Source organism: Lineus longissimus, chromosome 7 (genome assembly GCF_910592395.1).
Source record: "Lineus longissimus chromosome 7, tnLinLong1.2, whole genome shotgun sequence".
Classification (NCBI taxonomy): Eukaryota; Metazoa; Nemertea; class Pilidiophora; order Heteronemertea; family Lineidae; genus Lineus; species Lineus longissimus.
In genome coordinates, this window is record NC_088314.1 from 2477540 (window position 1) to 2504278 (window position 26739).

Consider the following 26739-nt stretch of genomic DNA (forward strand, 5'->3'; position numbering starts at 1 on the left):
CAAAGTCAACAGAAAAGACAAGGTAGAAAAAAGAAACAACGTTAGATGTACATACATGTAGTACATATTGTTGATGTGATGATGCTCTCAATGCAACATTACATGACCAGTTTGATCATTAGACTTATCGAAGACAGTTTGAAGCAAAGCAGAGTTAGCTACTTCATTCTCCTCTGTAACAACGCGTAAATGGTATATTCCACCTCGACGACCAATAAAGTGAACTGTCTTCGCTTGTGAGGTGTATGTACACTATTGACGCAAACGAATCATCAAAGTATGCGAAGAATGAATGTTGTATTCTCCTATCTTATAACGTCTGCTGTCCGTTGTATACAGCTTTATTCACTCTATTATAAACATTGTATCTCTGAGCCTCAATAGTCAATAATTCCCTTCAAGAAACGACTGGCCATTTCCTTAAAGGACTGACTCCCATATTTGACGCCCTCAGACAACAAATACCGTGACATACCGCTCAAGCTAATGGCAATAGATGATGTCAGTCGCTCAGCTCAGGCTAATGACAATGCCGATAGTATCACCATTTTGAACTCGTGCCGGACAATGTGTTGACACGTGTAACGACTGCGACAAACAGTCGTACTGTACGGCTGATATGGCAGTTGATTCTTTCTAGCAATTTGTCTATTAGACTGACGTGTATCATTATGTGCCAATGACTGTCGAAAAATGCACGTAAAGGACACACAACGTAACGTTTCTTTTTCTGATGGCTTCCTTGTCCAATAATGAGAGCTAGCCTTACGCTCTCACCCATTGCTGTCATCTTATAGTAGATAACGTGCGAAGGTGTTCGCTTGGTGATTCTGTTATGAAAGAAGTTAGTTTCGCTTGAGCCCAGATCAGTCATTGATGCTGACTAAGCTCTCTCTATTTGGTGCCGGATTTTTGTTGGGCATTCTTTAAAGCAGCGATTCTCTACTCGGGGAAACTTTAGGGCTACCAGTTCCGTAGACTTTGTTTGCCATCTGCTATACACCCGAGTCATGTTGACCTGCGCTACCACTAACGTGTCGTTGGATCTAGCTCCCCAGGCTCCCTAGGGTCATTGGTTTGTACAATCTTTGGTAGGCAGTAACGAGCAATCTTCCCCAGGGCACTAACGAATTAACCAGTGTGGCAAGTAAGATCTTGGGCAAGTAACCCTGCACCACGACAGCGGTTTGTGGTTTTGGGAACACCTTTTGAATCTGCGTTCTGTTACAAATTGTGTCAGCTATCTATCCCTCATCGAAGGTATACCATAACCTCAGTGGTTTCCCTGCTAAGTAATAAGCAATTACCGGCAGACAGTTGTGGATTATTATCTTACTAGCCCGCTTTGGCAATTTATCTTTCCGCAAGCAAGGTCAGTTCGGAAGTTGGTTATGAATGACATGATTGACATGGGGCTATTGGTCATACAATTATGATTATCAAGATATGGTATGGAGACCTAATGAAGGCAATCATAGGCATCTCGGAAGGGATTGCTCGCATAGCCCCAGGCTAGGGTCTGCATTAGATCGCTTAAACGCTGCTAGTGTGGAAGGAAGAAGAATCATCGCCTTCAAATACCGGGCATTGTACGATCACAGACCGAATCCTATTTTGCGTTTGTAAGGATGAAAAACTTCGTTAAAACTTCGTTACAGGTTGCAATAAGTAATGTTCTTGATGATGCCTTTATAGCACAAAATTCGCTGTAATCGCAACAGAACCGGAGCAAGCTATCGGGCTTATTGACGATTATGGCTGTTAAATCTGCAGGGATGATTCTGGGCCTTCCCCTGTCATTCAACAGTTATGTATTATAATGTCCTAAGCTAAATCTGTTCATCATCATGGAATACTGGTATGATTTGGTAGATTTATCCGGAGCTTTTTCGTTATACCACCGCGCCAGTCCCCAAAGTTTTGATTCGTGCCCAATGTTTGCCAGACATCCTAAATCTGGTCTACATGCATACATGACGATAGACGTGAACTGTAAGATGAATGGTTATTCTATAGTTTGATTCTTTCATCCCCTGTGAAATCCTGATTCGCTGGAATTGGTTTGGTTCCAATCGGCCACAAAGATCGTATGATAAGATCGATATGTTGATCTGCATGACGAGATAGGATGACCTCTTCCAACTGTACCCGAATTATCAGTGTCCTGTTACAGGACTGTCATTTTGAAGGGATTTGTTGAAATCTCTCTATATTTGGATGTTCAGGATGAGTTTGAGTTGGTATCTTTCATTTATTGGGGGTTCAGGTTGAATTTGACAGATTTCAAATCCGAAGCAGACAACTAATAACCTGAATCCGTTACACGGTTTTCCCGCATTCCACAGGCCTTGAAGTCAGTTACAATGAATGCCAAGCCAAGAACTTAACCGAAATTAATCCAAAGCCTGTGAAAACCACGCGGTTTCCGGTGTTCCCTGGCAGTTGCGGGTTTCATGGCTAGACATAGCATAGATGGCAATGGCATGATGAATACAATCCGATCAACTCCCTCTCCAGTTGCCGTTTGCCTGATGTTGACCTAAATATGATTCAAGGGCTTTGGAGAAATCTTCATCAAAATCTGTAAACGTAAATGTGCTAGTACTGGTTTGTTTAAGTTGATGCTGGTGCCTGAGTTGTCTAAGGAAAACGCCTTAGCAATAGAATAAAATCAACAAACGCAAGACAGATCAAACACAAATGTTAATGTCTTGGCAATGAATTTGCTGTTGGCGAATACCCTTGATAATATTTTGCTAGGATAAGGTGTTTCTTTAATGGCATGAGCTTACGAAAATAGCTCAAGCTAATGTGTGTTTATGATTTTCCTTGCTGCAAGAGATTTGAGCTAGCGAAAGATATTTTTCGAAACGTTATGAAAGATTTATTCGCGATATTGTGTTTAGGCGCTGGGTTAAGTTTTTGTTTGTTTGCTTTATGATAAAAGAAGCCAGAAACAGCCATATTCACTTCCTAGCGATAGCAATAGATAATGGAATAAAAGTTTAGATAATAGGAAGCAATGATTCATAACAATTGAGGCTGTCAAATTCTAGATGTTGACAGGCTTGTTCGTTGCTGGATATCTTTCTAAAGAATTAATGGAAAATATCGTTGACAGAAAAACGTATCGTTACCAGGTTTCTGTTTCTTTCCTTGCTAGTCAACCTCTGGATGAACTGGAAAGCGTGTTAACTGGAAATTCTGTTTTTATTCTTTTAATGGCATATCAGAACATCCGACCTTCCCTTGAATCACACTTCACAGCATCAAATATATAGGTTTATTAAGGTTGTGGTGATAATCGCCCTCGAGGAACAACACAGGATGCAAAGAAAAACTAATGTATCATCAGCGCAAAACGATTCAGGGAATTCGTTGCTTTATAAGCGCATTGTAACACCAATACTTGCTTTCTTTGATATTAAATCGTCTACATTCAGGGATGGAACTTTTCCCCTCGGGAAGTTGAATCATCCTCAAAGGTACGTGGGCCAATGGCACCATTCAGAGTCACGTGCGGTAGAATAATTTAAAATTGCAAAACCTCTGGAAATAACTACTTTACCTGACAAATTATTTCAAAAATGCTATGGCTTGACGTGAAATATTGATTTGATATCGCAGGTTGAGTAATGTCATTGAACATCGAGAGAGGAATAGGTCTCATTAGTTCGTAATGTTTGTTATGTTGTAAAGTAGATTGTACATTCTGTTTGTACCAAAAAGCTCATCTCAACCCCATCGATTCAAGATAAGCTTGACATGGTCTTTTGATTGTAAGATGGGTATGTACAGCTAGTAGCACACAAAGTTAAATGTCGGTGAAATCATATCGCAGAGGTATTTTAAATCCTGCATTAGCAGAAAGGCTGACGTATTCGTCAGTGACATTGGGTCGTCGAAGTTCCGCACAAAATGTTTGTAAGGATTGAGAAGCGCGTCACGTACCAGCACCCAAGCCTGAATGATTCGAGAGAATGGCTGATCACCTCAAAGAAGATGGTTCTGATCAGCATTCGGATCAGATGAGATTTTAAAAACCGCATAGCCCAGTGGTTAAAACGGCTGGCTATCGTGCCAAAGGGCTCTAGCTCGAGTCCAGGATTTCTTCCGATGTACCAGCGGGAATTCAAGGAACAAAAAATTCGCCAGGTAGCCAAAAATGCAAGGGCCTTTGACATCGGTACATTCGAGCCTTAGAATACATCATCTGGGAGGTTATCAACGCTATCTGTCACTAGTTAAAGGCAGGCTGGTGTAACAAAACGGTATGGCAGACTGGCCGGTTCTTTTTGTGGCAATCGGGTCGTATTAGCAACCTTCAGCTTCCTCCATCTGCAGGTTGATCGTTGTTGGCCATATTAACTGATGCCAGATACTTTGGCATGATCGTTGGCCTTAGAAATGGACATCCGGCCATTGCTTAAGAGCAGATGAAAGGAGTCTGATAGCCTGATCACTTATCGCCCCGAATGACAATTGCCGAGGTTCCGAAGGAATTGGCAGCATAATGATTGTACTAACTGATGAGACCATGATATGTCTTACGATCTTTGCTCCTTACAATCCATATCATTTCTGACGAATCCATAGTTTGTAGCACCGAAAGAAATCTACAGGTAATTGATTCGAACCTTGATTACACAGCTGCTGCTCTAAAGACAATCCTTTGCAATCGATGGAGGAAAAACAAACAACGGGATCAATGACATAAAGCATCGGTAAAAAAGCAGCTACTACAAGTGTTATGCTGACTGGATACATCACGATGATATATTCATAAAGGATCATGCAGGACGGGCAAGTGAAGTCGTCGAGGGAACTAAACCAAAGGCGAGAGAAATAGTCGAACACGTTTAGGACACTACTGGACTACACCCAACGGTTCCTCTGGCGTACGCAAAGTAAAGGTTGGAATTGCCACCGTTGAGACGGACTGCCTACACAGGGGAAGCTATGTAAGTCTTCTCAATACGACCGCTTTCATAATCCCAAGGTAAAAAGGGAACAATAGCCACTTGGAGTGTCAAAGGACTAATGGAAGAATTGTTAATCCATTTGATCACTGTCACGAACGATCAAAAGCCGTATGTTGCATCTGCTAGAGGTTGAACCAATCCATATTACTACAGTAAGGCGACTACAGTTTCTGATTCAGGTGCTCAGGAGAGCCATGTGGAAATGGAATACTTTACCGCAGTTGGCGGGCTAAGCGAATCTGAGAAAACATCTGTTCTCAAAATAGAGCCAATCTTCACATTAAGCGATTTCGGTTTGAGGGGTCAAGAAAAACGCCTGTCGCATGGCGAAAAATGTGTTCACTTCCGTTATCCAAGGAAAGTAGAAATGCCAAGTAGAAGGAATCTGTCAAACCGTTACAGATCCAAGGGTCAGTAAAAGCACCTGCTCCAGTTGTCATTTGATAGAAAAGGAATAAGAATGTCTACACTTCCTTCTTTACAGGAAAATAGAACCCAGACATCTGTTGGGAATAGAATTATTGTGGCTGGTATTACTATTCCAATCTGATTGCTCCTGCGCCGGTCTCCCCGCAAGCGGTCCGGGCTACCCAGACCTGATTTCGTCATTATCTTGAGATCGCAGCCTTAATTGAGCTGCAGGCTGTACCATTATCTCAATGATTGGCAAGGAAATCTATACGAAAACGACAACAGACCACCCGGGGCCCCTGATGGATTGATTCATCGGGTCACTCATTCGGATGGAACGATTGGTGGGGCTGATTGACAGGGTGGTCATGGTGGTTGTCGATACTAGACATCACCCCCGGGGAGAGTGACCGTAAGAAACAATTCTTGAAGCTGGAGTTAGTCTGACAGAAAGTAAACGTCTCCGAGGGATTTCCTTCCATGGTTCCAAATTGCACGTTGCAATAGAACTTTTGTTTCTTGTTCACCTTCTCGATCAAGAAGCCATCCACTCAGTATGTGCAGCAGACATTACTGCTCGCTTCTCTTTATATATTTGATTTATCTAATTCGAAACTCCTGTATACTTATGAAAAAATGTGATTTTACGACGCAATACTTTAAACTTGTCGAGAGAGATCGGAAGTACGTCAATGATAAAAAAGATAAGTTAAAAAATCACCTTTCGTCTCAGTGGCTCTACACTCTTTCCGCCTAACCGAACTGATGCATCTTCGCTTTATTTTTGAAATTTTCCCCTGCAAACAACCACCTCATGTATGACCGGTTATTGGAAGTGAGTCAACATAGCAAATCTACTCTTTATCAATATCCTTGTCCCTCTGTAAAGTCATATATGGTCATTCTTCCTCTAATGATCTCTAATGGCCACCATTGGCAAGTACAGCTGACCTTTCTAGATATCGCTGGATAAACAGGGTAAAGTGGTACAGTTGTAGTCCTACAGCGTAGATTCGCTGATAGTAGACGTTGGTGCACAAGTGCATTTATAGGCTATAAATGTACTTGGGCTACAATTGTACCTTAACCATCAGGTACAGGAAAGTGCAAAGAAGACAAGCAGAAGTGGATGGACAGCAACGTAGATGAAATTCGACGGCTCAGCGACTTACCAAACTGAAACTGTACGAAGTCGTCAAAGAAATAACTGGCTTTGGGAGTATGGCAGCTCCTACTGTTATGAATACAGATGACCAGGCTCTGAAGAGCAAGGAAGAAGGCCAAGAATGCTCGGTAGGGGACCTAAAAGAATTCTAAATCGTCCACCACGCCGAGAGAAGGTTACACTAAAGAGGGCCAAAGATCAAACATCTTGGATCGAGCGCAATGAGTAATTGAAAACTCGCGATGGAATTGAATATCGGGATTGGTAGTGCATGCCGCACCACGTTTGGCCAAAGTTTGCAATACAAGCCTCAAAACCACGTTGAGGATATAAGATGTAGCCGTTCTATTAATCGAAGAATATCGTTTTAAATGTCATAGCTTCATTAACACCGCCCAGTCTCTGATTGAAGCTGAAGTTATGAGTCTCAATAAGCGCCCCACCTTTGAACACATTTTTCTAGAACGGTCAAATTGCATCTATCTTTGGATGTGTGAACAAGCAAGTCAGGTCACAAAGCGAAATTGATTCAAATAATAAGTGTGACCTTCAAATACACTTCAATAAGATGAGAAATGTAATTGCCTCGAGGAAATGATGATGTCTTCGATCATGGTCGAGATATATTCATCAATTCGCCTAGAAGAGTGCAATAAATGTTTACAACTCTAAAAAAAGAAAATCTAAACTTATCCCTGGTCAAGGTTAAAGCTCGGGGGTTGGATGCAATTACAGTACTTTGATATGTGAAAGTATTTGTGCACTCATAAAAAGCAACTGACCGGGAATGGAACCGCGGCAACGACATCTTATAGAAACGTATCCTTATTCTTGTTCATGTAAAGGTAGTAACAAAACTATCTCTTCGCCGGAAACTTTCGAAATCTAGCATGAACCTTTTTTTTAAGAATACAAAGATTTCTTGTCTCTGGGGTCTAGTTTTACACACTTGGGTTCGGAAATGCATCCTATAACTTAATTTTAATCTTAGAAACCTTGAAACTATGCATTGTGTTTGTATAGTTGGTCCTTTGGCGTACGTCTTCACTCGAACAAATACAATGAAGTATTGACGGATCGATACTAAACAATGTGTTGGAGAAAATGTACTCGCGTCCCTCTCTAATTTCAAACCATTAAGAACACGTCTGAAAATCGAGTCTCATATTAAAGACCATATTGAACGCCAATGGGAATCTTTACATCTTCTATAGATTTGTAGAGGTGTAATCTACGCCGAGTCTCGAGGCTATGTCAGCAGTTTTCAATTTTCATTCAGAGAATTGACTCTTGTGAAGGTGATGGTCTCGATTGGCTAGCTGTCGATCTGGGTTTGCCGTTTCATGTTTCTTAAAAGTGGTTAGCGGCTGCTAGATCATTCTAAGGAGAAAGCAGGTCAATGTTGTGCTCTATGATCGTCTCCAGAACAAAAATTGTGATGCTGCCAAAGGCAGTTGCGTGTGTTTTTTATTGAACAGGTTTCATCGTGTGAGAAACACTGCTCGTAACATTGAAAACATGGGAAGGGGTGGGAAGGCTTATTATATCCGGGGGAAAATAGGATCTTTTTAACATTGACCTTGTTTAAAGGTTTTCGATTGCGTTGTATTAATAGTCGAGCATATTGTTTATCTTGATCAAAAGATACAAGCATCTGGGCGGTTTGAATTGGTTAACAAGAGTTTGACAAGAAAGGTATGTTGTGGAAAGGTATCTGATATGCAATAGCACACTTTTGCTGACATTGCGGTAAGTGTCGGTTATCAATTTTTGAAAGGTATAACCATTCTTTATTGGCCTGGATCTCCAGCATATACAGTGTAATCATAACATGATAGAATGCGATGATTCGCTCTACCCTCAGGCTCCCCATCTTTATTGTCGGACGATGTATTAATATATTTACATATTTCCCTGTCTATCATTTCAGGTGCTATTTTGTTTGAGAGGGATCTCTACGAGGCCTACATCTACCAGCATGCGCCGGCGAAGACACCCATTACGCGGGTCAAGGCCATGCACGAAGACAGCCGGAATGAACCAATCTCCTATTACATCGGGGTCGACCAAGAGGATTTTTATATCGGCGAATTCTCGGGTCAGCTGAAATCGAAGCGAATAATGTCAAACTCTCTCAATACAACATATCAAATTCCAGTTATAGGAACGCTATCCGGTCAGGTTAACTTAACATACGTTAGGATACAGGTCACGCCTTATAATGACTATCCACCAAGATTCAAAAGAAATTTTCAAATTGTTACGATATTTCGGAATACTCCGTACGGGTCTTATATCACACGTGCCCAGGCCACTGACCACGATACACCGCAGTACATGTTATCTTTTGAGATCGAAAAGTCACAACATTCCAAAAGATTTATCATTGATGAGAAATCTGGGAACATTTCCCTCCTTGGTCCTCTACCCAAGAGGAAGCAAGCAATAAAACTGACTGTGTTGGTACATGATCTGATGTCACCACCAAAACAAGATGAAACAACGGTGCTTATTAGTATAAAGGACATTTCAGGTAGGTAAAGTAATGGTTTAGGTCGGATTCGTCTGATGTTACTGACTCTGTTTCATATTGAGGTCCATTGCGAGGGAATGGTCATGTGTTAAAATGTTCGTGCTTAGTCTTGAAGTTGGAGATACTACTGTTACAATATGTTTAGTCACTGGCCAGTGAGAGGCTATACTATCTGATCGGAAGTCCTGAATTCCTGTTGGAGGAAAATGGCGAATCCGCAGAATTGCCGCTGTGGACGAAAGGAAGGGAAACTCTCCTGGTCTTTGAATCGGAGGATATTGTAGAAAAATGACTCTGATCGCACAACGATCACGCACCTAATCTGGTTCGACTCTAAAAATTTTACCATAAATCAAATCAGATTTTGCATTGGCATCATTATCCGCGATATTATCTTTCAATGCAGCATCATTTCTGCCTATTCATTCCTTAACAGATGTAGATTGGATTTTATGAAATCAGAATCGACTCAATTTGATGATATTCAGTGCACTTTATTAGATTGTAAGTCATTAGGCATTTGAGGTTGCTTTGGTGGGAGGTGGGGTAAATGGTATTCGTGTAAAGACCTGAATTTTTACAAGCGCATTGTACTTCTTCGGGGAAACCACTCGGTTGGGCCCACACCCGCAGCTGCAGCTAGGACAGTTTTCGGCCATGGCGGTGTTTAACATCGTGGTGTAATATTGCAAATTCCTTTATAAAACGGTTCCATTGAAAATACCAACTCCTCCCTGGCAACTCGTTAGCTGGATATAACAGACAATGAATGTATTAATCTATGAAACATCGAGAAGAGGAAATGCGTTGGCCTTCCTAACCCTTTCAAATTGCCCGTCTAAACTGCAATATCCTCAGCTTCCTGCTTTTAACGATTTGCATAAACCATAAAACACAAAACAGTCTACTTACATACAATGGCAATGTTCTAAGCATTACCGTCACCATCAGACACTCAACTGATGGCTGTCTCATGAACAAGACATGTAAAGAATGCCGCTGTCATTAGTGACATGATGTAATTGCAAAAGAGTGTAGATCTTTACAAAAGAGAAACATTTAGCGACGAGGGCATTCATCACTGGGACCATTAATGGGTCTATTAGTATCTTCTTTGGACATGTATTACGTTGACTTATGTGCATAGACTACCCCCAGCGAATTCTTGGGGCAGCTGAAGTCGAAGACGGGCTGAAGAGAAAGGGAAAACAACAATGCCAATTATGCATATGCATGAAAACAGAATTATTAATTTTTTTGGTTCGAACTATAATTATGTTTTGCTATTGATGAGGTTAACATGAAAAGACGATTCCTTCGAGCTATTCCCATTCTTCATGTTAAAACCTCCAACTTTTGCTTCCATCACTTCAAAACATTACCTAGCCCAAGGCACCGCTTGTCGGAGACCGAGTCACCATCCCATTTCTCACATACCACCTTCACCTTACGATGTGTCAAGAGATTTGCCGTGTCAGGCTCCCCCAATCCAATCATAGATACTCAGTAAGGTTAGTTGTTCTCAAAGCCAGAGAAACAAACTTAAAGCTGAATTTCATACGTCTACAACAGTGGTGTTATTCTACATGTACCAGCAGTATTATCTCTCTGAATCTCTTGTGTTTCTGGCGTGATATTGAAAAGAGGTCTTACATTTTTATCGACAGGCCGCGTAGAATAAAACTGCACTCCATCCACTGAGCAACCGAATTAACCTGCTTTCCAGTTAACAGCCATGAAACGTAGCTCCCTCTTCTCCGATACATCTTAGCTAATCCTCCATGACACTAATGCTTCTTTAAAACTACCCTATTCAATTTTCAAGTCTCTGAAACGTCATTTGTGCGACAATTGGCCGAATTATATCGGAATCCTTTAATGCAGTTTCTAGAAGAAAGATTATTGCATTGCTGTTATATACTGCCTGGGGACTGCTCAGTAAGCGGGCGTTACGGCTTCAATTTAGCTATTAGGTTGGGTCGATTTCTCGAGTTGATAAATAGATTGTCCAATGGCCCTCTTGCTACTTAGATCATTCAACTACTTGTCGGTGTTGTGGAGCTGGTATTGGTATCAGCGACTGGGAGGGGGAAGTTGAAAGAGGTTATATAAAATTGAACTAATAACAAGGGGATCGGTAACTACGCTCTGCTACCATGTACAGACGAGCTCGATTATCATTCGATATCTCGTAAACTAAAGCACCAAACTCAATGCGATTTTCAGCATATCGTCAGAAATATTGTTTTCTAATCATACAGTATGGCAGGAATGCGATTGTATGAGTTGTCTAATATGAAATTGGCAATTTAAAAAAATACAATTTCTTGTAAATCAACTGCCGTTTAGCCTCTGTTATAATTTTGGAGGCCGACAGCTTTTGTCGTAAATGGCTGCCTTTTGGATGCTTCGGTAAATGTAAACAGCTACTCTGCGCGGAAGAATGGTCTTATCAAAGGTGTTTAGGTAATCAGAAAAGATGAAGCTGCGTAGTGTCTTATACGTATTCGCAAAGCGTCATGAGATTATCTGGGTTGAAAGCAAAATAAAAGTCAGGGGCTAACAACATCAAAATTGGATCATTACTCCAAGGGCGTACAAATTACCTTTTTTATATTGAATTTCCACCAAGATGATGTGATAAATGGTCGCCTGGTGTTTAACGTTGAAGGAATGAATGGACGGATATTATGGTTCCATAGCTGTCATCTCCATCTGCTCCATTATTAAACCGGGACTGGGGTGTCAGAGTCAATCGTACGCGTCGACTTGGTGAAAGGTCGGTGTGTAGAGTCGCATGTAAATGAAGATGGTGCATTTCTGACTGGTCTTCTTGTTTGCGTTGAATTTGTTCGTATCACGCTCTGCCGAAAGCCTTGTGTGCGAGATTTGCAACCGTTGATACGAAACCACATCGAAATAGTCGCCAAGAAACATTGAAATCTGCTGAAAGCGTAGTTCGTACCGCATTTCGTCGAACTAGAAGTTGTTACAAATTGATGATGCACATTCTCATTAACTCTGGGACAAGTTTCAGAATAAAACCACAGTAAAGTAAATGAAACGTATTTTCGGAAGTTCGACTTCAGAATTAATGCAGATTGTTGCCGTTGCGTGACTTCTGAAACGGAAGGGGAGATATCAACCAGAAAAATTCATTGCCTTCGGTAAATTAATATCAGCGTCAAAGGCGTGTTATTGGAAGTTTTTATCCAACATCTAAAATATTTTCCAACTTTGACTGAATGGTCCAGCGAGTACCATTTACTATTGCTATTACCATTAAGTCTGTTTCACACGCTTGATTACTATCAGAAGTATTAAATATTTGATGGATGAAATTCCGAAGTTTATTATAAAGATCATATCAGAGCGTAAATTGGAAATTCTTCCTTCTGGCTTGTTTTAGGTTTGGTTATTTATGGCAGTTTTATTATTTCTCAAGAAGATATGTCATCTTATGAAATGTTTATCACAAGATGCTACATCGTATGAATTACTTATCGCCAGATGTATCACTTTTCCTGCCGCTGATAGATTGATTTGAGCGGAATTGAAATTGATGAAATAATTTTCAGACACTGGTGGATCAATAGATGTAGAGGATAAAGACTCTCTTCAATTCACGAAAATGGCCCGCCGGTGAAATCGGTCAAATATTATATATGCGGATATTTTCAATTTCTTTTGAACCTTTTTTTCGCCGAGATTATATTGGTGGGTGACTCCTTTGGCTTATTGGAAGAGCTATGTCAGTTTTATTGTTTGTTTAAGAAAACACGCTTAACCTTAGATATGAAAAAGTAATTCATTTCTGATGCAAAGCCGTTAATGCTGCAAAGTAGCGTGCTCGAAATGCTTCAAACAGCTTATCAAATCACATCATTTAAAAAGTCATACATATATGTGTTAGCTACGCTGATGATCTGATGAAACACCTTGATGTCCCATAAAGATTACCATATTTTTAGGTCGCACACAAACATGACAGAAAATAGGTTTTGCAAGAGCTTCAAGATGACCATCTGCGTTTTTATTTCATTGCGCAACATCACGTACTTTCTCGACACTACTCATTTGACGGCTTTGAAACAGCGCTGCGATGGTTAGAAGGTGAAACAAAATTTTCTGATTTTCCGGAGCTGCCTGATAGAAGATCTGAATACTTTCTTCCAACTTCTGTCACCCGTAAGGCTGATTCAGTTAGTTCTCTTTTTAAAGAATGATTGCCCCCTTGAGGACAAAAACAGACATAAAAGATACTCTAATGTCGACGAAAATACGAAAGTACAAAGATTGAACGGATTCCGACAACATGCACATTAGACAGCGAGCCATTAGCAGAAGAAATTCATTATTTAACACTAATCACCTTAGCTGCTCCAGGCTCTACTCAGAGAACCCATTTTGGGTGTTGTCATTAATGATGATAACGAGCCAAGTGCTTTAACCTTCAGATGTGAACCATAGCCAAGGCTCTATGCCGTTCTCTGGCCTTCGTCGCTGGGGGTCACCAGGATATCGGCCTTGTATCACATGTTGTTGATTTGGAAATTTCTACTGAAACTCGGTAGAGATTCCAAATTGAACAATAAAAGGATGGATGAAAGGCTCTCGTCCATCGCTGGACACACCCCATGGCTCAGTCGTAGCGCGGTAGACCCTCCTTGAAAGGATCACCGGTTCGAGTAATCGGTAATATGAGAGTTATACTACGTGTCTGCATCATTATCCCCAGCATGATCATTTATTTGTTTGATTGATAAAATGTAGAGCTAGGTGAGGATATTGGCTGACAAACGCAGCTGATAACAGTTGATGAGTACTAGACACGGTTTGATAAATAAAAAAGTCTGAACAATGCCAAGTGGTATGGACAACAACTGAAACGAGCAAGCTCCGAGTAATCAGCTCCGGACATTTTTGTTTGTCCTTGGCTTAGCGCCATGGACCAGCATGCTGGTGGACAGGATATTGCGTCTTAACTGAGGATTATGCTTCAGATCTAAATGATCGTTTGCTAATTCAAAGCGAGGGTTGGTGACCTGTTAGAAACCTCTGTAAAGCTGGATGAGATAGGACGATGGCCGAGCACAACCGGACCGCTAGCTACCATCTGCAATTAATGCATCGCATTACGGGTGGCCTCAATCACGAACCAAAAGTGGCCAATCTATTCCTTCGTTGATGTAGTTTCAATAAACTTGCACTTTGCCTTTGCTGGTGACGGATTGTTGTCTATAGACTTTGAAAAGCTATCATGTGCGATGCTTCTCTCCTTCCACTTTTCCTCTTGATAGTAGTTATCGTTGTTAAAAGTAACGAGCTGCTCTTGGACGTCCCATTCCGATTTATCGTCGTTGGTGTTTCATCGTCGGTGTCTCATCTACGTTCCTTCAGAGAAAGACTTAACTGACCGCACCGCTACGAGATAGATCGAATTGGAAACTTTCCTTTGGTGTTCGTATCAGTATAAGTGGATTACTTTGATGGGGTTTGTGACCAAGTTGCATTGTACTTCACACGTCCATTTCATTTGCGGGACTGTATCCCGACAGCTGAAGGTCCCGATGTCAACTATATGCCACTGCTGAGGCAAGGTAAAAACTGAGCAATTTCTTTTCCAATTCGATTAGTTGTCATATCATACGACGAGGACCGATAATAGATCGTCAATGAGCACCAATAAAAAAGTCGACGAAGGACACATTACAAATAAATGGACAGGAAAGACATGTTCTTGTGGTTGGGAAAAAATGCGTGCATATGAATACACCCCTCCGGGGACCAGCTGAGTCCAATCGTGGCTACTTTCATCAGTTTTTTTCCCCGATACCGATTTATGTCTGGGGATGTGTTGGTGATGGCCAATAAGGGAGTCTGCCGAGAAAAAAAAATTATCAGAAAAATGCCAGTTTGTTATCCTTTCAAGACGCCAGAGAGACTATTTTTCTTGAAAATCACTTGTTCAGGATGTTGTCTATCTAGTAGACATTCGATACACAGTTTTGAAAAGCATGGTCCAGGCGGTTATCATTGTAACAAGAAAACAAGAACTCGCACAAACCTTCGCCTCCATAGCGATGAAAAGCTTTTAGTGTGGCATCATTTTTTAATCGATAAACATCATCAAAGTGACTCTATATCATATTTTTCAAATATCTTATGTACTAAGTTCTTAATGAGGCCATTTCCCGAGAGATTGGAGTAGCATTGATTTGAGACCAATAGCCTCTTCGGCGTGGTTGTAAGACCGCGTCATATCACATCGCCCCGGGCCATAACGTGCTTTTAGTAATGGAAATTGAAAATAATACGAAAAGTGACAGTAATTAATAAAGCTACTTGATGGTTTACTCTTGGGGGACGTGTGATATTGCATTCTGAGTGCGGTTACGTGATCTAATGTTGAGCATCGGTATAAGTAAGAACATGGCCGCAGGCCGAGCTTTATAGCGTTGATCTCAACTGGTGCTTGTATGAGGAATTGCCGCTGGCGATGTTTTATGAGAGTTTAAATCCTTCTTTGGGGTTCGTGGTAATTTACAGTGGATCAATGAAAAGAATATATTGTGCGTTCAGAGTTGGAAAGTTATCTAAGTCGTCTTATAGTCGACATTGCATCCGTCTTTGCCATCACAAACAAATATGTTTTTGTCGAAGTCTTAGCTTGTAACTCTGTCTATTCATATGATTATGAAGCTGTCGATGTTGGGAGTGGGTCGTATCAAGTCAGATGATAGTGAGCGGCTTCTGGCACGGACCTGCCAGATTTGATGGACAGTGCCCTGCTGACACTGTCCGAATCCCCACACTGTTCTTGTTCGTTTAACTAACTAACGTCTGTGATTCCTCCGCAGTCCTTTTCTTTTTCTTCTTGCTATCGTAACGACAGCAGTTTACCAACAAACTAACCAAGGTCTTCGTTTCATTACAGTCCCAGGCATTCCTATGCTTCACAACAACACCTTGACCTCAGCCTATGTATGTTGGTCCCGTCCCGGCTCCGGCATGGTGTGGAGATACGTCGTGGAGTTCTGGCGCTACGGTTACGAGGGATACAAATCTAACGTAACCGTAACCGACAGTGACGACAGTATCACGTGCTATAATCTAACAGGCCTGATTGCTTGGAAACAGTATTACGTCAGAGTGATTGGCATGAGCCAAGCAGAGGCCAGTCCACCCAGCGGTGTACTAGCATTTAAAACTAGCATAAAAGGTGAGCTTTTGCTGGAAGATCATTGCTTCAAGTGACCAAATGCAAGAATGAAGCAATGACCAAGGTTCATAAACGTAGAACAAGACATTATATACTGTTACAACCAAAGTAATAGAAGATAACAATAGAAATGGAATAATCAATACTAAATAGCTGCATCAAATTGAAAATAACAACGTATACGTTAACTAATGTCACTAACGCGTTAAGATATCGTGAGAGCAAAAATATATAAGGCGAGCTTATATATTTTTGGTGAGATTGATAACAGGCTTACTTAAACCATCTAAAAAGAAACTGACTTGTGTATATATTCACTGTTCTAACACCTGCACTCCATCTGCTTGAATGTCCTTGGATTTCAATGAATAAACAGAGACTTTCCTTTTTCAGGATGTATGTATAGTCCCTGTCAAAATGGAGCATGTGAACTCACAGAAAAGCACCCAGGATATATATGTACGTGTCACCCAGGATATTATGGGTTCAACTGTGAACATTTCGACTTCTGTAGTATAAGTCCTTGTAGACATAACGCAACATGTACGTTGTTGGGGACGTCTGATTATCAGTGTGAATGTGCTTTCTCCTTCTTCGGGAGGAATTGCTCGTATCAGAACCCTTGTCTGCTTGAGCCCTGTGAGCACGGTACATGTAGGAATACTTCCAGTAATGGCTTCGTTTGTAAGTGCAAGCCCGGTTATTATGGAGAAAAGTGTCAGTTTTTGAATCCATGCCACTTCCATACCTGTGAGAATGGTGCAACGTGCGTGAACACGTCAACGGAGAATTATACTTGCAAATGTGCTCATGGGTACTATGGTTCGGTATGCCAGCACGACCACCCCTGCAAGTATCCACCCTGTCTGAACGGGACCTGTAGACCCTTGGATGGGGACCGATACAGATGTGATTGTAACTTAGGGTACTATGGAGAACATTGTGAATACTTCGACCCATGTGCGCTGGACCCGTGTCAGCATGGCGGTACCTGTACGAACGTAGAAATCATTTCGAGGGAAGAAAGGCCTGCAATGAAGACCATCCACGATAAACCCTTTGGGAAAAATAGAACAAAATGTACAGGTAAGATTCTTTTTCTCATTGCAGCATATATCGTGTCAGTAGTGTAACATGTCGATTACTTTGGTGTTATGATTAGCTTTTGAAAAGACAATGGGTAGAAGTGTCGGTAACAAGTCCAAGATTCTACCAGCTTGCTTTTCTTGACATTCGATCTGACCATAATCACATTAGGCTTCCTTTAAAGACGCTATTCCTGAAAAGGTTTCTGCCAAAATGTTGTCCATAGTTTCGTCGCCCAGTTCTAAACAGAACAGTCATGGAAGCAGAAGAGACAGCGTCAATTTCACTTGGCAGAGCGCATGTGGTATCTATGACATGACAATATTACCATTTGCTTCCACTCTGCTGGCAATGGACTACTGAATTCCTTGTGTCGAGGACAGCAATATCACTGGTCAAAGCAGATTGCAATATGGCATCCGGTGTTCCGTATGTAGATAATGTGACGTCTTCTTTTTCTTGCCAAGACGAGGGACTGTATCTTTTTGAAGAAGGAGTTTGACACGGAGGAAAGAAGGCCATCCGTTAAAAAATGCCATCTTTTCATTAGTCACAACCTTGTGCTAATTTACCCCAAAGGAAACAAGGAAACTCCAAAGTCGTTTTAAATTTAAGCGCCAAGTATCCGATCTGTATGAAGTCCTGTTTATTGACTTTCCTTTGTACTCAAGAGAAAGTCCACCTACTAGCTCCGATCTGTTGCACTGAGGAGAATTGTCGCTTCAAATCACGATGCTTCATCACATCAAAGTCAGAGTGTCAGGCAAACAAGAAATAGGGATCAGTGAATTTCGCATGGTATTCCTGTGAAGTCGTGCCGTTTTCCTATTCTTCAGATTGCAGGTGCAGTTACTTTCCTTGGGTGATACGACATGTCTCTATCAAAGGATTTATTGATAGAACATGTCAATGAAATAAGCGTTGTAATTCTCTAAACCCCAGGTCTGAAATATCTTAGAAGAATAAGATGACTACTTCCTTTGAGGGAAAAATCTTTAAGATATGCTATCTTCCTTTCCGCCAGATAGCAGGTGCGCCGATATCTCATTGGATAATTCCACTGGTCCCTGACAAAGGATCACTGATAGATCCTGGCATGTCCCCGGCATGTCTCAATTCCCGGCACCTGATCACCTGACTACCTCATCCTAGCCAATTTAGTCACTCCATATCCTGCTAGTCTTGTCATATTATAGCTGCCTAATGCGCCATATTGCAGATAGCCGAACTAATTTCATTGTATCAATCCTGACCCGGGGGTAGGTAATTGGTGTGAGGGAGCTGGGCTGCAGGGATGGCTTCAGTGGTATCGTACTGGCGACCGCGCTGTTCAGTGACTAGCTATCAGTCTTGCCAGGCATCTGGGTTTCGTCTCGTCTAAGTTTTATTGGAATTAATCCCATTGGCTAGGGCGGTATCTTCTGGTGGAGTGAAGCTGCAGTTCACTTGGACCATTCAAGCAGATGTTGTCAGATGCGATTTCAGGGCTATTCTGAAATAACGGTGATTCTGGAAACATCCCTTCTTGAAAAGGACAACGGATCGACCTGTTCCCTGTTCGTCAACCGTATAGTACCTCAGCTCACGGACCTTATTACTTCCTTTGGGTTTTCCTGGCAGGAGAAAGCGTCAGAAACATTCTTTCAATCCTAAACATATGTCAGTTATTTACATATTCAATGACGTTGTTTTCCTTTCTAGTTGAAGTCGAATGCAACATCTCAGGTTCCTGTGATGACTTTTTATGGCATCAGCGCACCCGTAACAGTCAAAAACTAATCGAAGTTGGTGTTGTTTGTTTTACATGTTTGCAATCTTTTAAACAAAATCGCGGTTCTCAATTTCCAATGTTTGCTGTACTTAATACCAAGTGTGATGAGCTCTATTTTTCGCACGTGTTGTTCACTGCCTATCTATTATTCTATCAATTAGACTTGCTTCTGATGTAATCGTCTTGAGTCACTCAGTTTTGCTGTGCGTAATAGCCTCCCCGGTACATCCCATGGTCACTTTATGTCCAAAGCGTGGGAATTAATAGGAAAAAATCCATCCACTTTTGGTTGAGATACAAATTAGTCTCATTTTACTGAAGAAGAAAAAGAAGAGGAAGCCTCATTTCCCAAACTAATTTCTCCACGTTTGATTTCTGAGACATCATTTCGGTGCAGCCTTCACATTTTTGCTCAGAGTTCGCATGCAGGATTTAATCTTGTAAGTGCCGCATTAATGCGCCTCTGGGGCAACAAAAGTTGGTCTGATTAGACATTCGCAACACGCCAGAATATTATGCAGTTTTGTATTATTTATTTCGCAGTTTGGCGGCATCATATTGCTTCTTTATGGCAACACTATCGCGTAATTATGCTAGCATTCTGCAAATTTCGAAAAGAAACAACGATAACGAGGTTTCTTAAGCCTCAATCCCAACTTAGTTATCTTGAGATTCATTCATATCGAGTTGGTTTCTTTGGTTACGGATATTGTTTATTCAGAATAGATTCGTTTTGTAAAACGAACTCTTTTCAAAAAGGAATCATCATTTTTTTGCTGCAACGGAAATGTACAACATTGTTTCAAAGAAGGGGCGATGGTAAACTTGAGTCACCGCGTATACGGATCACGGGGCGCTCGGAAATGCGATTCACTACATAACAGCAATGCAAGCTTCCTAGGAGTTTTCAGGATAGAATGAGTGCCAAATAAACTGTGATACTCTGATTTCAGGTTCAAAGTGTAGGCGTCGAAAGAAAGGTGGCTATAGGGTTCTCAACGGCGACCCCTACTACTGTATATGTGCCCCGGGGTATGAAGGAAGTCGGTGCCAGACGCCAAGTAAGTGACTGACTCAGTCAGCTTACCATTTCCACATCTTTTAACTCAAGACACGTAAAATTCCGTTGGTATTGTTACAGTTGGTTCTTAATTCCCCAGTGCCATTTTCCAGTTTTCCCAAATAATAACCCTTTGCACCCCTATGTATTCCCTTTCTCTGTATCAGCACGTAGATGTAACAATGACTTGTTTGGATTATCGTGTCCGTTATAAGTTCACTTTCAAGTAACTCGGTCGTGGAGATCACAAGTACTGATTCTCCAAGACAATGAGTTATCTTGAACAAGCAAGAATAGTCTTTATGAATTCTTGGTATAAGTGATGATACCCTCAACATGTCATGTCTTAAATGTTCATTCCAATTATTTATTTCGTTTTCCAATTAAAAGTCAAATCAAAACCATTGTCATGATCGTTTCCTTTAGTTTTCCTTCCTTCTCTTCACCAGTCATCCCATCAATCTCAAGCTAGGAGCACACAGAGATAATTGTCTCAGTGCTCCAAGCTTTAGCTGTAATTCACGTGTCGCAGTAAACATGTTGTTAGCTTCCTACCTATGTGTTGCATTCTTTGAAAGAAACTGCGTTGGTTATTTCTTCAGGGGTGGTGTGAACTTTCTGCCAGAGAATCAAGCGGTAGAGCTGGCTAGAGCTGATTTAGAACGTTGGTAAGGTAACACAAGCTGATTCTTGGGCAGATTGTTTACACCTGTCCCCCTGGGCATACTCGCTGGTGGCGAGGCGGAAGGGAAACACGGCCAAAACAAAATACACAACGCAGTTTTCCGTTTAGATATGTGATTTCTCTTAACTGTTTCTTTCCCCAGAAGAATGCATAGCTCATCGTACGGTAGATAAGGCAGGGCTGATCGACTGGCCAGCAATGTCGCACTCCCAAACGGCCAGTGCGCTGTGTCCGTATGGTCCAAAGCAGGGTAACCACGGCAAGGCTTACAGGCATTGCAAGCTCGCCCCCGATGGGGAAGCAGTTTGGGACGAACAACAGACGCATGCTTGTCGGCAGGTAAGACAAAAACGTTTCTCAAATTTTGACTTTGTTTAATATCCCTCAGTCGGTAATAATGCCCTGAGCTATAAAACTTGCCTTGGCAGACGTTCAATCACCAAGGAACCCGTCCACCTTTCCTAACCATTGACTTCCTTATCATTTGTTTATAGAGAAGCCCATTTGGCTTCTTCTTCAAAAAGTAGACGTTCAACCTTTCCCAATGATTGTCTTCTTTAACAAGCAGTCGACCAACCTTTCCTGCAATTTCCTTTTTTTGCCGCAGTAGCCCATCAACCTTCTCCACCAACCAGTTTATTAGTAAAGTATCCATTTTCACCGATTCCGTTTCTACAGAGTGGCAGCGCCAAGGCTGCAAACCTGGTCAAAGACATGAGGAGTATGTCGTCTGACCCGGCCAACCTCCTCCCAGATGATATCCTGAAGATCACCACTGGTATTGAGAGAATTCTACCATTCACATACAGCGACAAAGAGGTAAGGGGTATCTCCCTGAAAGAAACGACACAGTTATACACTCAGTTTACCTTTGCAAAACTCCAAGCCTTTGGGCCAGATGGGGAACCATGCCTGGTCAATTTTTTCCTGTCACTACCTTGAAGTAAAAGCTGGTAACTTGAGTTCGTCAACAAAGTTCCATCCCGAGTTTAAAGAGTCTATGCTTGTTGAAAGAAACGCGTTGTTCAGAGTCTTCTTCTCTTCCGACAAAAAGAAAGTTGTGTCAGTTTCATCTAGTTGTTTCTGACAAGCAGCAATGGTACTTCAAGTATGCTTTTCGTGAATTCCCCGCAGCCTTGTTTTGCAACTATCTATGCCTTTTGGCTCTTCCAGGAGTCTTTGTTATTATATATGCCAGAAGTAAGACGATTAAGAATTATTTTGGTGTGCGATACATTTGTTACGGCCGGCAACTTGAGAAATTTTTTCTTGTGACCTTTTCAGATTGCGAAGTCCATGGTGGACGTGATCAGTAATGTCCTTTTGGCCAATACTTCAGTCATACAAGAGAGTGAAATCAAGTCGGAAGTTCCTTCAAGGTATGGATTTTAGCTGAACGAGCTTTTAAAACATAGTTCGCTTTCAAAGTACGAATTAACTTACTCAAAAGAAGATCTTAAAGCTTAGTTTACTCTTAAAGGTACATGCTCGAGGAAGCCTCCGCGTCTTTGTTTTCCTTACCTTTTACATCTAGAATTATTACTCGGAATCGAAAGATGCTTTTCAGTTAGTTAGCTCTTTGAGGGCCTTCTGATGATGGTTTTTATATCCTCAAACCTTACCGTAATAACTCAAAGCCTACTTGTTGTATCCTATATTGCCTTTGAGAAAGAACTAATACAATTTTAGTGGCCATCTCCCTCCATCTCAATTGGCTAAGTGTATGGTGATGCCAAAATTTACCACCCCCCCCCCCCCCCCCCCACCCCAAGATGTGCACGTAATTGGATGAAGTCCTCGAAGAGGTTTGTTACTGGAAACGTGTACCGAGTCGTAGAGGGTCAGACTATAGTTTGTAAAAATTTGCATTTCGTCTTTTCTAGGTTGATCAAGGTTGTCGACAATTACCTCAAAAATGTCAACTTAGACAAAGAACCAGACCTCACAGTGTCCTCGTCGAATCTCAAACTCCGAGCAATCGATGTTGCACCCAAAGCCTTCATCAAGTTATTCATAGAGTTCAAACCAGTTGGAGATGACCCAGTTGAAAAGGTCAGTTGAAGAAATGTCTTGATTTGAGAGGTCCTCGGCAAGAATTTCATCCAAACTTATGCCAGTCACTTGGGCAGCTGTACTGGTTAGTGGTAGACAATGAATGTTCATCCGGTGGTATGATATTTTAGTATTCAGAACTGGGCTGAAGATGTGAGCTTGTTTGGAGGTTGTTTATTTAGTATTCATTCTTTTCTCGCAACAGATTCTCCTCCCAGCAGAGATCCTCACCGCCGGTGGTGGCGACCCAAATGACAAGCGACGTGTCCAGCTTGCATCCTTTGCAAACAGCAAGCTTTACGTAGAGAAGAAGAAAAAGAACCTCGGAGAGTTCACCGACATGTTTTTGGACAAGCAGAAGGTGTTCATGGCGTCCGTCAAGGGGAAGAAAATATTCAAACTCAAGACTCCTGTCAAGTACATACTCAGCACCCGAGGTGTAAGTAATCATACAATCTGGGCCTGGGGTGGTTAAAAAAAGTATCGCCACCAACTTTGCATGTATCAGTTGCATTCGCTTTATCGCCTCAGTTAAGCCCAGTAAAGTAAACGCTCTTTAACCTGACTGCTAGATATGAATGAACGTTGGTGATTAGTAAGAAAGAAATTGTCAGAAACGTTTGCCTCAACAAGCATCATTCAACTCATCGAAATGCATCCACAGTAGGAAATAAAGTTATGACAACTAAGTAACTTATAGCCAAGTAAATTTATAATCCACTTGAACGTCATCCTTTGCTGAATGATAGTAGTCAGAAAGCAACCACAGTTTATGTTTGATCCATAAAAAACGCAGCTTGCTACAAGTGCGCCAAAAGAGTACACTTGTCTCTGGTATGCTGTTTGTGTAATTGTTTTGGATGCGCCCCATTCATCATACTTGATCCCAGTTTATCTTCTAAAAGACAAGTACTGGTACATTTGTCAAGAGTTGAATCCCTGCCCCTTTAGGAGAATTGATTTGGTTCATCTTAGGTTCCAAGGCATACCCAGGTTACAGTATTTACTGATAGCCAGATTACCGTGACTAGATGGATGACCGTAAGGGACTTATGATATTATAACCAGTCATGCAACTAACGCCTTTAAATCAATTCCTTGAATCTTACTTCGGAATAAGTCTTTAGAATCAATGATTCCTTAGACATTTTGAAATGAATCAGTGGGGATAGCAGACAGAATCTACTCTGGTGCCACCACCTAAACCAGTCACTGTCTGCGGCAGATTTGAAGAAAATTGGAGAGATGATTCTCTGCATCTTCCCTTGGTCCTATTTCCAAAAGCAATCTTCATAGAGGATATGAATTTCTATGACTACTGTGGTCGTGAGATCATGAAATAGAAGGGCACTTTATCAAATCGTTGATCCTCGAACAAATGACTTAGATCTAGAGATTTGCAAAGGGGTTGAGAATAACAGCAGCCCAGCTGGGCGAATTGAACCCAATATATTCTATGGCAAAGCTTTTAATCAAAGAAATGAAAGTGATATGAATAACTTTCTCGGTTAAATATTTGGTGTAGGTTGGTACTATCAACTAAGTGATTTATGGTCATAAATTTCTATATCATAGTGGTCCTCTCAGGAAACTTCAGTGAAAAGTTCGCAACAGGATGATCATTTAAACTAATATCATACCAGGTTCATCTGACAAATTGCTGAGGTCTCGTGAGCTGACCCCAATGGGATTTGTATTAATACTAAGTGCGAGACTGTAGCTGGTTGGAGTTTGCTATCAATCTGGAATGATGGATGGAGTTCTAGGGCATGGCCGCCTACACTTAAGGGGATTGAATACTTACGTTTACAGAGGAGAATACGATACCAAATTGATTGCTTCTTTTTTTAGGCGCCAAATACAACTTGTGTCTACTGGGATAAGTACGGTGAGTGGATTTATCAAATTCTGTTTCACCCACGTCTTTCTTGAAAGGGCTAAATCATGCTCCATGTTAAGTCTCATTGAGACACTTGTTAGCCAACTTCGGAAATTCATTGTACTTCAAGTGCTATAAGGTCTTTCTGGAACCCGATTGCTTCACTGTGTACCCATCCAGCTGGGCCCATCCATGTGGTGAGGCAAACATTGATCACCTGAGTCACTCTGATTTCTTTAAAACCGATATCCTGCGGCGTTCCTACGATCGCGACGTATCTTCCGTCAATATGTTAAGGCCATCGTTTCTACATCAAAGTTATGAGCTCACTACGCTAATTTCATCCAAAATGTTTTGTTTTTGAATTGAACCAATGTGTTTCTTTTCACGTTTCAGAGAAGCGTTGGTCAAGCAGCGGGATAAAAGGAGATAATATGACCAACCCTAACTACACAACGTGTTCTGCTAACCACATGACGAGCTTTGCTGTGCTGCTGGTAACTAATTGCACTTGCATTTATGGAGTCTTGGTCTCCCAGGCTTGGTCTGCCGAAGTCAGACATTGGTCTGTCACTATGCCTGTCGATACCTTTCACCACTAACACATTTAATTCTATGATATGTTACTTCTGGTCCTCTTGGGCTTTAATTAGTCAGGTGGTGTTTTCACTTACCAGAATTACCTAGTGTTAAACGGGAAGATTATCACCGGTAGAGCCAGCAAAGGAATTGAAAAAATACTCTTGCAAGAGGGTGGTCAGGTATCGTTGTTGTGAAAATTGAGTTTACAACATATATTTGACAACCACGAGGCCTCTTAAGGTCTAAATGCAAATGCAATAAAGGTTGGCATGCCCAATAAGCCAGTGTGAAGCATTAAGTTAATGGCTTGGCTGTCGTAATGTACTTTCCATTAGTTTCATTTTGGTTAAGCCAGTTTCTCAAAAGGGAAAATGGCATCGCCTTCATGCACTCGTATGTGCCATGATCCTTTCATCCAATGTCTCCAATAATGGTACTTTCTGCTCAAGGAATTTCTTTATGTTTCCAGGATCCCAGCCCTTGGGCTACGATAGAAGAGGTTCATCTGGTCGCAATGACCTATATCACTTACATCGGATGCGGAGTGTCACTGCTCGGCCTTGTATTAACTCTGCTGACTTACTGCCTATTTAAGTAAGTGCTCGTTCGCACAAATTGAAATATCTGGGGTTCTAAGACGTGAAGGTGAAGTAGAACTCTTCAGTCTTGTAACGATTGTCGCAAATTAAGTAGAACCCATCTATCGATATTCGGATATACCGGATACCCTTTCACCCTTTTTTTTACTCGGGTTGTAACTGGTCGGTCAGGTAGGCATGTACCAGTAGGTAAATTACCATCTCTCGGTGCCTTACAAGCCATAGAGCTGATGCATGTTGATATAGTCATCACGATATTTTTACAATACGTCTTTTTCGATTCCACACAACAAGCACGCTTTCTCTCAATTCGAACACTGCTGTTTTCTCAAGTACACTGCATTCGAACTCTTGCAATAAAGAATCCAGCAACAATGTGCCATAACATTATCATATACATCAAAATTTTATTCCATCGTACACATCTTTTATCTAATTTATAGCTTTCTCAAAATTGCAACAACAGTTACTAATCTTTGCCCGCGAAAGATTTGCCATTGTGTGCAGTGGCTCCATCCTAGACGCTATCTAGCCGGTTTGGGTGGGTCTGTTTCAAAAATATCCTATTACACGTAATAAATGCATTGTACAGGAGCCTTCAATCGACTAAATAGCGTCTACACCGACAAAGGGGCCGAATTCTGCAACAGACTGTTTTTGTCCATTGAGTCCATTTAGCCAATAGTTGTTGAGGCTTTGTGATGAGGAGGAA

At 41.4% G+C, this 26739-nt stretch overlaps 1 protein-coding gene across 4 annotated transcripts in view; it reads left to right on the forward strand.

Annotated features, from left to right (window-relative positions):
* The window catches only part of LOC135490733 (uncharacterized), a 146719-nt gene that overhangs the window by 111968 nt on the left and 8012 nt on the right, over positions 1–26739 (forward strand). For 3 of the 4 annotated variants that reach the window (XM_064776146.1, XM_064776147.1, XM_064776148.1), the window contains 12 exons: positions 8489–9091; positions 16029–16313; positions 16707–17399; positions 20124–20231; positions 21058–21254; positions 21594–21734; positions 22200–22294; positions 22799–22967; positions 23173–23406; positions 24819–24855; positions 25243–25343; positions 25898–26022. In XM_064776146.1, coding sequence (XP_064632216.1) covers positions 8489–9091; positions 16029–16313; positions 16707–17399; positions 20124–20231; positions 21058–21254; positions 21594–21734; positions 22200–22294; positions 22799–22967; positions 23173–23406; positions 24819–24855; positions 25243–25343; positions 25898–26022 — 2788 coding nt within the window. The remainder of the gene's footprint in view (positions 1–8488; positions 9092–16028; positions 16314–16706; positions 17400–20123; positions 20232–21057; positions 21255–21593; positions 21735–22199; positions 22295–22798; positions 22968–23172; positions 23407–24818; positions 24856–25242; positions 25344–25897; positions 26023–26739) is intronic. The other variant, XM_064776149.1, reaches the window with a different exon arrangement.